This window comes from Triturus cristatus, chromosome 5_2, assembly GCF_964204655.1.
Source record: "Triturus cristatus chromosome 5_2, aTriCri1.1, whole genome shotgun sequence".
Taxonomy (NCBI): Eukaryota; Metazoa; Chordata; class Amphibia; order Caudata; family Salamandridae; genus Triturus; species Triturus cristatus.
Genome location: NC_140588.1, coordinates 304,322,689 through 304,340,741, shown reverse-complemented (window position 1 = coordinate 304,340,741; position 18,053 = coordinate 304,322,689). Strand labels below are relative to the sequence as shown.

General features: G+C 38.0%; 1 protein-coding gene across 5 annotated transcripts in view; it reads left to right on the top strand.

Annotated features, from left to right (window-relative positions):
- Positions 1-13,326, top strand: part of LOC146822909 (glutamate decarboxylase 1-like) — a 931,087-nt gene extending 917,761 nt beyond the window's left edge. For all 5 annotated transcript variants that reach the window (XM_085607065.1, XM_085607066.1, XM_085607070.1 and 2 more), the window contains one exon: positions 7,567-13,326. In XM_085607065.1, the coding sequence (XP_085463191.1) occupies positions 7,567-7,740 (174 nt within the window). In that variant the 3' untranslated portion in view covers positions 7,741-13,326. The remainder of the gene's footprint in view (positions 1-7,566) is intronic.
- Positions 13,327-18,053: the final 4,727 nt, after the last annotated feature.

The following is an 18,053-nucleotide window of genomic DNA, read 5'->3' as shown; positions in this document are numbered from 1 at the left end:
TGATACAGACAAAAGTGAAAACACGACATGGCACACATACTGCATGTAATATTTGTAAGTCACCTCTAGAGCAGGCCTTATAGCCCTAAGGCAGGGTGCCTTATACTACATGTGAGGGCATATCTGCATAAGCAGATATGCCCTGTGCTAGTCAGTTCCATTATTGCCAGTTCAAGTGAACAGAGAAGCCATTTTAAAACATGTGCTAGACACTGGTGAAAACGAAATCCCCAGCTTCACGATGGCTTCACTGAAAATAGGGATTTGTGGTATCAAACATCTTGTGTTAATAATCCCACATTGATTCCAGTGTTGGATGTATTAATACGTGCATACAGAGGGTGCCTTAGAGGTGCCCCCTGAAAACCGACCAGCCACTGGTGTGTTGATTGACTATTTTTTGCCAACCTGCCACCAGAGGCAGGTTTCAGATCTCCAAGGGAGAATGCCTTTGCTCTCAGGAGGTCAGAAACAAAGCCTGCTCAGGAAGAGGGTGTTCACACCCTTTCCCACAGGATGACCTGCTGATTAGCTTTCCAGGGCAGCCAAACTTCAAATAAGCCATCGCCTTTGAAATGCAAATCTGGCTTTTCTCACAGGAGAGGAAGCCAACCCCTTTGTACAATGCCCCTTGTCACCAGGACAGACAGGAAAATTAGCTAGTCAGGTAGGCGTGCCCACCCCCATGCTAGTACCACCCCTAAGGCGGTCTAACCTGAAGAGGATAGAACTTTTCTGAGTTGGCTATCTTGGTGATGGCAAACTTAGGAACTCTGGGACAGGGTTATGCCCACTTCCCTAAGGTAGTGGTCATATAGGGAGCATAGTAGCCTATTGGCTATTACCCTATACTCCCCTAGCACCTCTAAATTCAGTAGAGGAGCCTCTGGCACTAGAAAAGCAGACCCTGCCAACCTGACAGAAGAAGAAAGACATGAAGAGTCACAAAGAGAAATAACAGAAGACACAGCAACGGACTTGGTGCCAACCCTAACGGTCTGCATACTGACTTCAACAATTGCACCAAAAGACAGCTTGTCCTGCAGCTGCTCAGTCTCCAAAGCCTGGGAGACCTGCCAGCCCTTAGGAACCAAGAACTCCCATGAAGCAGCAGAGATGCTTCGCTGCATCCTGCAGGCACCCAAAGAGACCTGAGAGGACTCCAAGACAGCAAAAACCAGACGCCTAAGAACACCACTGCACCCATTGCGCCAAGCCCAAGTTGAAGTGGGTCAATGGTGCCAGCGTGTCCCCCAGCCCTACGACTCAACTGTGGTTTCACCCTTCCTGAACTCTCCGACGTCACCGGCAGCCTCTGTTCGCATGCCCCATCTACCGCGACGGCTTCTGGTAAGGAAATCCTGACGCTTAAAGACACCTCTGCACCCGTCTCCCCTGGCCCTTGGAGAAGAGGACCAAAGGTGTCCCCATGTATTTAAGCATCTTGAGGCCTGAGCCCTCCTGTTGGTTCAGCTCAACTGGCCTCACAGTCCAAGCCTCTAGCCTCTTTACCAGATCCTTATAGACTAACATTGGGCACCTAACTCTGTTTTGCACGCATTCACCTGGCCGCCCTAGTGCTACTGGTGGTGTCTTGCTGGTGCTGCTTTGGAATTTGCCATACACTCACCTTAAGCCCTGGAGATTGGTTGCTTAGGTCGCTGTACTCTATCTGAATGCCGTACTTGTTCTTCCTCCCATAGGACACATTGCAGCTTCTGAAAAATGCACTGTTGACTTTATTAAACGTAAAAGTATTTCTCTTGCAAAATGTACTTACCTGATGGTATTGATTCTGGTGCCTAAATATATATAATGATACATGTTATTTTTATAAATTGGTTTAGATCTACTTAATGAGTTGTATGCATCATTTTTATACTTTTTTGTGTATGTGCAGATGTCTTACACTCCTTTCTGAAAGCCTAACACTGCTCGACCACACTACCCACTAGAAGAGCACCTTGGATTGCTAGAGTAAGCCCCTGTCGACTAGTAAGGGAATACCCGAACTCTTTGCACAATATACCTCTTTTTAGCATAGCATATAAAGAGCCAGATTCCTACATAACTGATCTATTGGTGCTCCTTAGCATTTCTCTCTCTCGTCAGTAGCCAAAGTGCCCAGTATTTAGTTGGCACTCTAGGGGCAGGACCGCCAAATGCCTCAGCACTGTCCTGAGTCGTCTCTGCCACCAACTAAGTTGAAGCCCAGCTGCCCAGTTCACTAAACACTCTGGCCCTGATCTCTAGTCCAGACAGAAACAGGTCCCCTGCAGCAGTCACATCTGATTCTCTTCCCCGCAGGTCTCCCACACTCGGACAGTGCTATGGACATCGAGGGAAAAGAGTGTAACACATGTCATGGGGTTGCTTTTATTCATTTCAGGTTGACTTGGATGGTATTTTACCAATTGTGTCAGGAATAGCAAAAGGAATTTGGCCATTTTTCACCTCGGCTTGAGTGGCACTTGCTAATCCTATGCTTAAAGACTTTGCTTTGCAGTAAAAAAGGCAAAAGGCTTTGTCGCTTTCCAGCTCGGTATGGATGGCACTCAGTTAATACAATGCTTAAAAACTCTGCTATAAAAACAGACAGTTGAGGTGAGCAGAGTTGGAGTGTCTGTGATGTGTAGAGTGTTCCATGTAAAAGAGCTGCTCTCCACCTAAAACTTCAGGACTACCCAGGGTTCCTTGCTCTTTTCTGCATAATTTAGACAGCACTCAAAGTCTGAAAGGGCATTGTTTTCACTTATACTGGTTGCTCCCTTGTGTCTAACAAAGCAATATCTCTGATGAGCTCTAGAAAGACCAAAACACGTGTCAGGAATTTGTTGAAAAAGACTTGCAGACAGCAAAACCAACAGTACTACCTGAATTATGAAAGAATACCACCAAAGGAGTCAAATACGTTTTCCCTTTGTAGACTTCTAATTGAGGCTTTATTGTAGCTCTCTTTGGCATTTACTAGGGGTGGGCGAAATTTGCGAAATTCAATTTCGCAAATTATCGCGAAAATGTTAAAAATCTCCGCAAACACGCGGAAATATCGCGAAGATGCGTAAGTTTTTTTCCCGCCCGTTCGCGGTATTTTCTGCGTGGTCGTGGCTCGCCAACTTACCCATGCGGTTGCTCGCGGGTGCGATCATCTTGTTTTCACTTGTCTCGCGGTGCATGATCGCGAGAAGAAAGACGTGATCGCGCGACGAATGATGTTACTGCGGGCGCGAACTGTCGCGAGACAGCGCAAATGGCTACCAACAATCCAACATCTCGTGGAGAACACGACCGGACTGGGAAAACTTGTCGGCGAACGCGGGGATTAAGGTAAGGCGATCGCGCGCACGCGAGAATGTATTATTTTACAGCGCGAGCAAGCAAAAAATTTCCGGTAAAATGCGGATTGTGGAAATTTTGACATTTTCGCGCTCTCCACGGAATGCAAAAATGTCAAATTATCGCAATTTCCGCAAGCGGAATGGAATTTTAGCCCAGGCCTAGCATTTACACTATCTTATAGGATCATCGCTAATCTCTAGGAGGAAAAGTGAAGCCCAGGGGTCCTGGATCAGGATGATGCGACTACAATTCCCTGAGAAGAGGCATCAGATAGAGATAAAAAAGAAATATCTCGACTGTGAGAAATGCTTTGAGCACTGACATGGACCAAAACGCTCTAGCTTTGTGGGAGACACAGGCGGAGGGCCGATTAGAGCTGTGTGGCGATGTCATTGCTGCTACTACCCCATACGTCCCATAGTTAACACAGGGAAAGAAATCACCCCTTTTTCTATACAACCCTACCAAAGAACCAGATTGAAACCAGGTTCAAAAATCTTTTTATTTTAAATATTAATGTATGTTAATTTTATATATTTATTTTAACAGTAAAACAAAATCAATCTACAGCACTATTAACATAATTGTGATTTAAATCACTAGTCAATTTAAATAAATTAAAAAAAGAAAATTCTGAAGGTAAAATGAAAAAATATATTCCCTCCTAAAACAAATATTTTGTATTATGCAATAATAATTATTGAGAGTGACGCTTAGAATTAATTAGAAGTAATTTAATTATATTTTACTACAAATTAATGTTACGTTGATGTAAAAATTCAAGAAAGGTTGTTAAAATATTTTACAATTAAATAATAAATGTTTTATTTTTAGATTTGTTGGCATTAAATTATGTTTATATATATTTGAAACAATTAAAATAGTTTAATTTAATTCTAAATTATTTACTGTGGGGTATTCATTTAAGTCTCTTCATCCATTATTTTCTATGAGAGGGTGGTTAGCCATATGTGGTTCTGGAGTTACTGCAGCTCTGAAGTGGAGTAATTTACTACTGTTTGGGTTCCTTTTTTGGCTGTAGTAACTTTGAAAGAGCAGTATGTGAATAGCATTAGGCTTATTCTCTTGTGGGTGGATTTATGTCCATCCATAAACCCCTCTCTAACACTCCCTAAACCCCTCCTTACTCATTCCTAAGCAACTCCCATTTAGTAGTAAATATGTCCTTTTTTTGCATATACCCCACATATCTTTTCCACATTTACTTCTAATTAGTTTCTAATTAGTAAACTTACATTTGTGAGGATTTCCTCCTAGAAAAGATAGGAGAGGCGGAAGTGATGATTTACACTCAAAGGTTTTTTAATGGTATTTTTTGGTACTTTGGTAGTACTATTGTAGGACTCCTAAATGTACTACAAAATGCAGGTAGTGAATAGGCACCCATGGACGTTATTTAACATTTTGCCGACTGAATACTCGGCTATAAACATGGTAGATGTCCTGTCCACCGTATCAGAAGTACATTATAGCCTGTGGCTTTTATAATACAAATGTACAGGATATCTGTCATGTTTTGACAGAGTGTCTCATCCACTAGATTCTAAATAAGACCCTCAGCCCTCGTTTATGAGTCACTTGGTATTTACTATCTCTGCATAAACACTTGTTTTGTGCACAATTTACCAGAACTGATTATAACCATGTGCATAAACACTTTTTTTTGGCACAATTTCCCACAAATCATTATTATCATGTGCAATGTACAAAAAATGTTGGAGCGCGGAGCTGAGACAAAATCAGCTGCACTGCGCTCTGACATTTTTGAAATGCAGGAATGCGATGTATTCACAATACGGCACACCCCTGTATTTCCCCTAGTGCTGGGACAAAAAAAACTGGCCAGCGCGGGCCCCCTGCCGCCATGTTGCAAGGGTGCCTGCGCTGCAGGGGCGATTGTTTATGTGCAGGAAGGGACGCCTTCCTGTACATAAAGAATCATTCATGATGATTTGCTCTGCACATGGAAAGAGTAAAAAATGAATAGAAATTAATAATTTCTCCTCATATTGCCATTCTAACACCTGATAATCCATGGCGTTAGAATGGTGCTGTTTATGACACTACCTACGCCTTGTAAATCTGGGGTAGCGTCAGAAAGCAATGTGAGTTGCGGTGGAACACCCACAGCAACACCCATTGCACACCCCTTTGCCGCAGAGGACTAAGGCGGAAAGGGGCATATTTACAAGGTGGTGTTAAGCTACGTTAAGTGGCTTAGTGCCAACTTGTAAATATGGGAAATGTTGCTAATCCACAGGAGAGTAAAAAAAAAGTTATGCTCCGGTGGTGATCGGAGCTTGTAAATATGCCCCAATTTGTTCTCAGAATTTATGGAGACAAAACTAACTCTGATAAGAACAACTCAAACTCAAATAATACCAGTTCGTTGTATCTAACACTACAACCTTCAGATATCTTGAAGTTTCATATACACTGGAACTATACCCTAATATTTGAAGCAAATTATAAACTAATTTTTTTTTTACTAAACAAGGTTGTATACAAAGAGAAAAACTTTGTTAAATGGCTAAATCAGTTTAGCATGAAAAGTTCACCAATTTCTCATTCTACTCTAGGAACTTCATATTTTAGTACTATTTCTATTTTGACTTGATGTGCATTTTTACTTCACCCGGTTTGTATGGGCTAAAAAGATCTTTAGGATTTCAAATCTTAGTAGGTCCATGAACAATGAAGATCTTGCATTTCCAGATTTGTAACTGTACTATTGTATAGCTAGATTAAGAAATTCAAAATTTTGTCAAAACGTTTTTTTCACCTTTTATGATTGAAGGCTGACTGAGTCTTGTATGCACCCACAAACTATGTTGGGATATCACTTAAGACAGACACACATCACAAGGAATTGGGTAATTACATTTTGAATAACAATAAATTGTACAAAACCATTTGGAAACGGATTAGGACTTTTTAATGTAATCTGATATTGATGAATGTACACCTTTTAGAGGGAATGTTGCTTCCTGAAGTATTCCAGATTAAAAAAAGATACATTCAGGGTATATATTATCACTTGAGAAACTAAAGGTGCATGTTTCTAAAATAATTTATTGTCAATATATTCAGATTCATGAGTATATGCATAATCAATTAGGATACACACAAGGCAATGCAAATGTTCTTGTCCATAGATATGGCAGAGGGGGGCAATTTAACCTCCAAACTTGCTGGCATGAATTGGAATCTGAATGGGTTCAAAGACTGGGAGCATGTAAATACCTCTATAGTGAATGTGATGATCAAGTCACCTCCATTTTATTATGGACCCTGTTACATGTTGTTGCATGCATACTTTTTCTCTGCTGTCCCCTACTTTCATAATAACTTTGAGTTAACTATCTTTCCTATTGATTGTTTATAGCTATAGAAAATTACTGTATAACTGGAGTTCATGCAGTGCACATTTGAAAGAATTTATGCTGAGCCCAACTAAGATTGAATAGATTTAAACTACTGCTGTGTTCTTTCCAAGTAGGGAAATAAATAAATATGTAGCTTTCCTTTTAGTTAGTTGTTTCACTTTGACTGAATAAAGATTCAAAGAATGAATATTCCCTTACAAAACAATGTGTAGTTCTCAGGGGCTTGCCTGTGCAGTCAAGAATGTCATATAAAAATACCTAAACATTCGAGTGTTTACACATGGTAGGAATTCCAGATTGGACCATAGCGCTACCAATCACCAACAAACTGATAATTGTCATGAAGACTTCCTTCGTGACTACTCTTTCAATTGAGTATGCCATATATTTAGCCATTTCCACAATTGTTTACATCTCCATTTCATGTACACCCACATATCTTTATTTCATGTTCCTGTGCTCAGCAGAGGAGGAACATTTACAGTAAATCAATTGGTACCTAAAAGGAAAATGTGTAATAATGTAAAGCAATTAGGAATATATTTTCATAGGTGTGCCACAAGTTTAATAAATTCTTGTTCCTGACCTTCTTTTATCTCTCTTTGATTAGAAAGAAGTTCAATGTTTTAGACCATGGTATGCCTGAGTACCATTAAGCTACCATGCTTTTTGAGAGTTCCAACAGTGACAAATTCAAAGTAACTAAGCAGCTTTCTATGATACAATTTTCATGCCTGATCAAAATGAAAAACAATTGTGCTCACTGAATCTGATCATAAATAGCCTAGTACAGTTCTCAAAATATTTTTTTCCTCCATAGGTTGCACCAAAGATAAAAGCAATGATGATGGAAGAAGGAACAACAATGGTCAGTTATCAGCCCCATGGGGATAAAGTGAATTTCTTCAGGATGGTGTTCTCTAACCCAGCTACAAGGAAATCTGATGTTGACTTTCTTGTTGAAGAAATTGAAAGGTTTGGAAAGGATTTGTGACCCCAGAAGATACTAGGCTAGGCTTTAAAAACAGCCTTGTTATATTTGTTAATAAAATGTTGACACACACTTAGAACTTTTACAGACTTTATATGAATGGTTTAAATAAAGCCTCTGAAATATTTTTACAAAGGATCAACATTTCAATCATTTGGTTACATGACTTTTAAAGCTAATTGGAAAGGTACCTTTTTTCATTCATTGTAGTGTATGAAACTACATTTGGTATATGTTTTTGTATTCTACATATGTGTCACCATACAAATGCCACTAAACTGAGACTGCTACTACTGTGTTCAACAGGCAGATTTAAGAAACATTAATAGAAATAAGGTGTGAAACCAGATTACTACATAGAATGGCATGGCAATAAGATGGAGAGCCTTTTTATTTAAGTGACCATGTATTTTAAGGTTAATACTATCAGCACCATACTGCTCTTCAGTCACTGCCTGTATTATACTGTGAAGTATAGCTATAATCCAAAGACAAGCATACTGCTACCTTTACAATAGAACATTTCAGAATGTGGAATTTAGCAACTTTTCACCTTTATGACAAAAATAATCCAACCATCCACTCTGTACCTTGTGTTTGTATCCTTCTCCAGGAGAAGACCGATGTCTTGCTTACTCTCCCTGTATTTTTATGGAGACATTTGCAGGGTTGAGGCTTATAGATGGTGGATGTATGAATTCCTTCAGCATTATATGGCCAATGTAGAGGTGTAATGAAGTGTATCATTATCCACTGCTGCCAAAGCATGTTTGGCCTAGATGCTGAAATGCTTCTTGAAGCCCACATTACAGATGTACGCTATGGGGAATGGCTTTTGGTCAAGGTACGCAGACAGGACTTTATAAAGTGACACTGCAAAGCCTTGTTATATGGCAGCTGTGTGGATTTTCAATGTTCCTTGTGTTGAGCTATAAAGGTGGGGATGAGGTAATATGATTATTGATACATGTTTTGACAGTGGTGGGTGTTTATATATTTGATGATAGTTGTGTAGTTTTATAATTATGGGTGTTTTTAGATATGATGGAGGCTGGGTAGCCGTATTATTCAACAATCTTTAAAATGTGATGTATTAAAGGAAATTATTTCTTAGTTTTTTTAGTGTAAAATTATATAGAAGTATATGACAAACTGTTTCTGTGTTATGGTTGTTGTGAGCATGTACTATGGTGGCTGATTTGATGTATAAAGGTAGACGTGTTTGTATATGATGTTATCTGCGTGGGTGTAGAATAGTGGGTGGATGTTCATTTGATGATGTGTATAGACATTTTTTTATATATTTGAGTGTATGAAGTGGTTGTTTGATTGGTAGTATGTGGTAGAATTCTAGTACTTGTATGGACATATAATAATTGTTGTGCAGCAATAGTTGATGCTGGATGGAAAGCTGTACTATGTTGCTTGAGTTGTGATTTAATGGTGAGTGAATGCATGTAGGAAGGTGGGTTTGTTGCCATACTCTTGAGTTTTTTTGATTTTACATTTGATGTTGATTGTGTGGTTGTTTAAATGAAGGGGGATTGTTGGTTGTGTAGTGTATAGCTGTTAAAGTTCTGTAACGTTCCGAACAATGTATGCAAGAGTTGAGAGTTAAGACTGGCTTAGGTTGGTGTGGTTGGTCCATGAAATGAAGGTAGCATGTTAACCTGGAAATTACTTTAACTTTTTTATGATGATGCCACTATAAACATATTATTCTATCTTAAATTCCTTGCAACTTTAGTTAAGTTAGGATATTTATTGTTTTAATTAATTTTAATATGAATAAGTATTTTAGGCATAAGTTGCCAATTTTAGTAATTATGGGCCCAATTCACAGAACTAACTTAAGACAAAATCCATAACTTACTACTTTTGGTATTCGCAAAAGTTTGGATTTTGTCTTAAGACAAACTTAAGACAGACTTAAGACAGGATTTTTGTCTTAAGTTTGTCTAAAGTTTGTTTTAAGTTTGTCTTAAGTGTGTCTTAAGTTTGTCTTAAGGCTGTCTTAAGTTTGTCTTAAGTCTGTCTTAAGTCTGTCTTAAGACAAAATCCTAACTTCTGTGAATACCAAAAGTAGTAAGTTTAGGATTTTGTCTTAAATTAGTTCTGTGAATCGGCCCCCATGTTTTTAAATTGTCATTTTCATTTTCAGACTATTTCTTACTTAACTTTTGTGTAATAATCTTAGTTTTTATTGTGAAAAGAACACATGTAACCTAAAGATACATTTTTGTAATACTTTAAGCATGTATATGTGCCTCTCGAATCATTTGCAACCCCAATTTGTACCACAGTAAACTTAAATAATGTAGTGTACAATTAACTTACCTTACATATGTCTACTGATTTTGTTTTAAAAAGAAAGTTGTGTAACAGTATGATTCCTTCCTCAGACTTCTAAGTTGTGCCTTACACTCCAAAAAGAAACAGTAAGGATATGTACCTTCTGCTTCTTTAAGGAATAATCCACTTATTTGACCTTCTATTTTTACAATTTAAAATTGAGCATGAATTGAAATGCCTATTTTTGTTATGTAAAATATATTTCGATATTTATTAATGTTTTAGGTTATTTTTCGAAGTTATGGAATTTATTTTTATTTTCTTTAATGTTTGCGAACATTAGTCACTGAAATTAGCATTATTTGAATCATTTATGAAGCTTTTGTTTTACTCTGTAAGCTGTTAACTTAGATAATACAAAACCTTACATACCAAAGTGTTCATGGTCATCTTTATTCATGTAATTCTTTTGTTGGAAGTGACTATTTTTTTATTTCTGATCTTCATGAAAATTAACTAATTGATTTGTGTGCATTTTTAAAATACAAAGTGATATATGCCAGTTAATATTTAGAATCCTTTCATTGAGGTCACTCAACATGATTAGAATTATCCAATACAAAAAAGAGTATTTGATAAATAACCCATGTTCATTATTTTAAATCTTTCTGTGTAAACAATTGTCGGATAATATTTTTTGTTGTAGGGTATTTTAGCTCCTAAAGAACATATCTTTAAAATCATTTTCATTTGTTGTTTGAACTCTAAGGATGGCTTAACCCAATTCTCCAAAGTCTGGATTCTAGGAGGTTCCTTAGTATACTGGCCAAAGCAGTATTCTGTCAAGTATAACTTGGCAACATATTTGGATTGGGCAATATTTAAGGCAAAGTGGAGCACTGGCTTCAAAATTGTGTATCATGTTCAGTATGTGCCATCATAATGTAATCACTTTTCATGTAAGAGGTACTGATCTCGTACATATTCCATCCCTGTCCACCCTTTTGTTTTGAGATGAAGGAAGATAGTGTTTCTTTACCTGCAATTTATCCCAATACACACTTTTGTAATGCACTGCTAACCTCAATGTAGTTCTTCACTACCGATTTTAACCCAAAACATATGTTGGAGATAACCAGGTTAGTAGTATTTACCATAGCAATATGATATATGACAATTCATATCTGTTTCACAGAGACGGTGTCCATCTTACCGATGAAAGTAATGCTGTCATTTTGTGTGATTTACAAAGTGCTGTCATTCAAATCATTTAATGACCACTACTTACATCCTTTCACTAGAACCTAGGGCTTTTTAAAGAGCTACTTGTTTTACATCATTTTTATAGAATGTTATTAATTTCTTTGAAAATAAATTGTGAACATTTGTTTGAAGTTTGCAAACTTTAGTGACATAAAATATTACATTAACAGTTCTCATCTACTTATAAATCATGTGGTGGGCTGAGTGACGACCTTAAAATATGATATTGTAAAGGAAGAGTCAGTGTGTATGACAATACAAGATAATGCAAGTCTCACTACAGTTTATGGGCAATCCGCCTTATGTTCATGAATGATAAAACATCATTCTACAGTACTTTGTCACCACAGTATGTGTCTCTGCAACATCAATAACAGCAGGGAAAAAAATACCAATAACACTTGCTTACTCTCTTTTATTATTGTAGTAGAAGCACCTACCTGTGAGGATTTTGCTACTAATGGTGTTTGTGGGGTAGATTTACCATAGTCCAGTTGCTGTTCAGCTGACAGAACTGCTTTATTATGGTCACTATGTAGATACCTACAACCTGGAGTTAGATGCAGACCTACTGCATGTGAAATGCTGTCATAGTGAAATGTTTGGACATGACTTAACTATGGTTCTGCCTAGATTGTACTGCCAACTACGTTTTCCATGTTTAAGGGTGTCACCTCATTGACAATAGATTAACTCTTCCACATGCTTATAATCTGAACTATCCACAGATTCACAAAACTGTGATTGATAACCAGGACTCAAGTGGGCCTGAGAGTCCAACTACCACTACCTGCATGTGTAGTGATTTGGTCTGTGGATCAGATTCCAAAGGATCACATTATTCAATGATACCTGCTTCAGCTTTCTCTACCTTATGCACCTTCACCAATAGTGCCATTATGTTATGCCATACTATGATCTAAGTGAAAATTAACTTCCCAATTTTTGCAAGACGTTTTGACGAACGCCTAGCTATCCTGCTTTGAGAGAAAAACTGAAACTTTCGAGTGTCAAGATAAAAATAGGTTGGATATTTGCCATGTTCTGGTGCCTTGGTGCTTCCTGTCTTGGGAACTGTTACCTTTTTTAGGAGTCGAGTGTGTTTAGGAATATTGCATGCTGAAAAAAGTGTTTCCTATTTTGGTCAAATTTTAATTAGAAGCCTGTTTTATGAATAACGTGGATGTATTTATTCCCACCTCAGAATTTACTAAACTGAAATAAAATTATTTTGTAGTGCCATTCTGGTTTTATAAAAAATGCAAGATTATTTGCCTTAGTGTTCTATTTCTAGGTTATTGAAAGCTGTTTTAACTCTTTCCCTGTTGTTTAAGTGTGATGTGAAAAAGATTTCCATGTCTTTTTGTTTTCCTGAGGATCTGCTTATGTAGAGAATTAAAACTGTTGTCACTTTAACAACATTGAAATCAGTGTAATAACAATCCAAAACTTGTAGTAGGAATCATTACTAAATAATAATAGTACCAATTAGGTTCAATTACAATGTGGAGGCCTGTATTATAATCTGTGTACATTGCACAATGATGAAGTCCATGGGACAACCCGCTGCTGGAAACTGGATTGGTGACAACGATAGACCTAATGTTTCTGTGACTCCAGTGAGCAGTGTAGACCTGCAACTGCGGTCCTTGGTGTCAAGCTAGTTGGAAGAATGGGACTCCACAGCTCCTGGAATTGTTTTTTTTTCATGTATGCATAAAGGATGAACTTTGACTGGTGGAATATCTTGCTTGCAATGTATGTGGTAATGTTAAGGCATGGCAATGTGGCTAAAAACCAATTAGGCACAATTGCTAAATATATTGCTTTATATGTCTTCTGGGAGCCGCCTATTTGGTCCATTTGCTTATTTGGTCAATGACATGTAAGTCTTTATTCATTTGCAATAGTTGATGCGTTATGTTCATATTGTTCATCAATGTGTGTTACATTTATCATTCACTTTGAAAGTATACTTTCGTTGTCTACAGTAGAAATGATTTCTGCAATTATCTTATTGCATTTATCCTACACTAAAATTGGATTAAAATAAAGCATTTAAAAGAATGAATTAATCTGTCTGTTAAAGAGAACCAGAACCTTTGTACTCCAGTAGGTGACTCAAGATCATCCAAATAGAATATTATTGTGTTTACAGAAAACAGGACATCTCTATTCTGGGCATTAGTCGGGCCTGACGAAGAACGTTTTCTGCCTTTTGTCCCTGTCTTTTCTTTGATTATTTTATTTCACTGATAGATCTTTCCTTGAATAAATCCTTCAGCTCTGTTTTCTCCTGAAGCAAACGTCAATACTTCTGAATGATATTTTTAATTTTCAAACTTTGTATGGAATAGTTTGAAACTGCTTGATTGTGAGCTGGCAACACTACTAACTTAGAATCAATATTCAATTAAAATGCAGACGGTATAACAATCTCTATGGGGTATGGTCTTGGACAAACACAATGGCTATCCTTGGTAGGAATGAAAGAAAGACTGTACCCAAAAGACATGAAGAACCCATGAAGGAAGTTTCAAATATTGCAAGGCTGTGATAGAAATGGGAGAAAAAGTATGAACAAGAGAGACGAAAGACAAAGGAAAAAGGCATTTTGAAGAAGTATAACAGAAGCAGATGACTATGGACACAGCTAGCTTGCTAAGTAAAAGTGACAAACGACACTGGAAATAGCAGAGGGGGGCACACTCCACTGTGAGGTTGCATGGGTTTGCATAGATTTGAACCCCATTCTAGGGGGACACTCTTCTAGCATGCAAACCAAGGATAATTACTTTATCAACTTTGGACTATTATGATTGCACATCTTAGGGAACCGCCCATATATCACCTAGAGTGTAGAAGTGAGGCTTTAATGGAAATGTTGTTTGTAAAACAAAATGGACATGATAGCCATGATTTTACTAAGGCTCCTGCAATCCCGCACCATTCAGTGTGCGTAGAGCCTTGTCCAAGAAACGTATTAAAGTACTTTGACATAGAGACAATGTTGGTGTTAGTATTTATGAGTACTATTCTACTACAAAAATATACCTCAATAGTGATTTGTTCCTTAAAATGTACAGGATCATCAACTCCAAAGCTGATTTCCCCACCCCATACTATGAATCTGCAGAGATAAAACAGATATGAGGAATTCTGAAAAACATTTTAAAAAGTGAGGAAAAGAAGGACAATCTTTGAATCAGCTGTGTGGATGACATAATATCCTAAATGAGTATCAACAAGTCCAGTTTTAGAATACAACTGAAAAAAAACATTGGAGCTGTAAGCATGCACACGAGTATCATGAATCCATTCATTAATGAGCTTTTAACAAAGAGTCGCAGAGGATTAGTGAATTCAAAAGGATACAAAACATTTTTTTTTAAACAATTGCAAAATAAAATTATTCATAGTCCATAGAAGGACCGCTTTATTTATTATGTGCTTGTTCGATTAAAGAAAATACTGAATACATTAGGGCAACTTATCCAAGAATAACATTTCCTTCGGAGGTTAAATGGACTACATCTCGTTGAAGAATTCCAGGCATGTTATAATGTTTGTTTTATTATATATAGAGCCGATACCATGTTCTCAAAGGTAAGCAGAAATCCCTTTCTTCAAATTTCTTCAGCCCTTTTGACTTTGGGGACGAAACTAGTTTTCATCGAAAATACAAATACAGTGTGGAGAAAGAAGTGCTTCAACCTTACTAAGTATTACTTCATCTTAGTGGTCAATGCAGTCCCAGTAGTAGATTCTACGTCATTGTCATCACAGTGTACTATCTATACATGAGTTTATTGACACCTTGGAATGCTCATCCCTCATGGCAAAAGTATATTCCACCTCATTCCACAAATACCAATCCTTGTAATATAAACGTTTGGGAAGGCTGCTGATGGAGTCCATATTAGTGTCTGAGTATGAGCTGCAAATGGGAAATGTAAATCACTGCTTCCCAATATAAAAAATAAACTAATACTGTGATTGATCATTCCTGATATTGTTGTGAGGTTTTTTTTTTCATAAATAGAAAACAGATAGGTGCACGGTACAGCTGACATGAAGGTAACTATTGACCAGTGGTCACTATTTTAGTATTTTAGCAACTTTATCGTTTGACTCTTTATAAAGAACTAGCCTTGACATAGCTTTGTAATGTTAGGTGCAGCTGCATACAGTAGAAACAAGAGTCAGTTCAGCTATTGACTGGAATTATTAATAAGAGAGCAAGATGTAATAATGAATTAAACTTGAAGCCCAGTAAACAACACATTTTGGAGGGTGCCCTTTTCGCCTTACTGGGCAAAAAATGTAAAGCTTGTATCTCTAACCTTGCCGTGTGTGGTACAGTAAAAAATATCTTCACGTATCGGGTAGTGATGTTAAAGTTCTCTTAAGCTCAACCACTAACTTTGCTTGCTGCTGCTGTTTGAAATATCCCACTGTAAGATGGCCTTCTCAGTTCAAGCTGAAGGTCAATGTGAAGCAAATGTTGCATCAACAATTTGAGTGCACATCAGAGATCAAGATATAGAGAGATATGTTGCTGAATGCAGTTACAAAACTTTGATTCTGAGTACTTCAAGCATTTTCTAGAGAGGGCACGAGAATATAGAGCTACTAACTTCTTTAAGAAGTTACTGGATTCTCAGTGACTAAGTTATAGTACTAATTATATATATATGTACATATATATTTACATATACATATACATTTACATATATATATGTACATATTCACTGAAAAAACCATAGGTTTCACACATGTTATAGTTAGCTGGACATTTTACTGATAAAAAACCATTGAAATTCCCCCGTTGTAGTTAGTACAGGCAACTATAACTCACGCGACCGCAATCCTCTGCTGATGCTAATACTGTATTTAGACACTTATTTGCCCATGTCTTCTTCCATTAAATTTTAGCTATACATATATTACAAATATTTTTTTTTCATAAAGACACATATGTCATCAGCAGAGGATTGCGGTCGCGTGAGTTATAGTTGCCTGCACTAACTATAACGGGGGAATTTCAATGGTTTTTTATCAGTAAAATGTCCAGCTAACTATAACATGTGTGAAACCTATGTTTTTTTCAGTGCATTTGCAAGGTTTTTTAAATGCTAATTCCTAACTATAACGTGTGTGAAACCTATGGTTTTTTCAGTGAATTTGTACGTTTTTTTAAATGCTAAGTTACTTTACGCCATTCGTGGCGTGCGCGCCCACTTAACGTAGTTTGTTCCGTGCGTGCACGGTGCGCTTCGCGCACCGTGCGCGCACAGTGAGCACGCGGTGCGCTTTGCGCACCGCGCGCCCACTTTACGCAGTTAGTACCGTGCACGCACGGTTGGCACGCGGTGCGCTACGCGCACCGCGTGCCCACGTTACGCTAGATGGGCCATGTACGCACGATGCGCTTCGCGCACCGTGCGCACATGGAGGACATCTTATGCGCTTCGTTGTGAAAGGTAATCTTTTATATTTTGATTGAGAAAAAATGCCATGCACAAATGGTGCCCTTCGGGAACCATTTGAGCACGGGGTGGGGAGAGTATGGATAATTTTGTTTTTTTAAAAAAAAATTACTGTACGCGTACGGTAAGCGTAATCGGCGATTTTTTCAAAAAAAATAAACTTGACTTTTTGGCCTTGGGGGATCTTTGGGGACACCTTCATCAAGGCTAGGTGGTTAGGAGCTGTCTAAACAGCCCCTTTACATGTTTTTTGACTTTCTTTTTCCACCCCCCCTCAGAGTGCGAGAGAGAAAATGGCGGCCGCCGCTTCCTGGTTTCGACCGATTCGAATGTTTACTAAGATCTAACAGCCAATCAGATTCACGCTCGCGCACGGCACCGTACGCGTACGGTAAGCTTACCGTAAGCGCACCGTAAGCGCACCGTAAGCTGCCACAGATATATATATTGATTTAAATGCTATTTTCTCAGGAACTACTGAACAGATTTACACCAGACCTACAAAAGGCACTTCCTTGACCTGAGGACTACCTCTCTGCCAAATTTCAAGTAACTCTGTTCAGCCGTTCGGGCTGTAGCTGTGTCTAAAGGTCCTATGGAAAAATGCATGGGAAAAACGCGTTTTGGGACCCCCCTTTTTTCTCAGCCCCCGCTTGACGAATCCCCAAGAGACTTTCAGGGTAGGAGCGGAGCGTAGTGCCCCACCTATTTTGAAAATTTCGCGAGGATTCGTCGACCGGCGCCAAAGTTATTCCAAATAGAATGTTGCGGTTTTCCTATGGAAACAGGGTCCTAACTATAACTACCTACTGGCGACCGCCAGTAGGTAATATATGTGTATATATGTGTGTGTATATATATATATATATATATATATATATATATATATATATATATATATATATATATATATATATAGTTTGATTGCGTTCACTGTATCAATGTGTTTTATCACTTTTCATTTTTTGGTGTCTGTGCAAGTATGGGTGATGGGCATTTTCAAAAGGTTCTTTTCTCACTTGTTCATTCTTTCTCTCTCTCACTCACACACACACACACACACCTACAATCACACTCACACAATGTCCAGTCTACTCTCTCTGGGACTTAGTCACAAACTGCACTTTGTAGTACATTTAGTAGTACTACAATAGTGATCCTCAAATACGACAAAAGGCTGTCCGCAAGCTTTTGTGCAGAGACCTCTGCTTCTCCAATCTCTTCTATGCAGATGTCTCCACCATGTCTGCGGAGATCAAATAGGTATGGGTC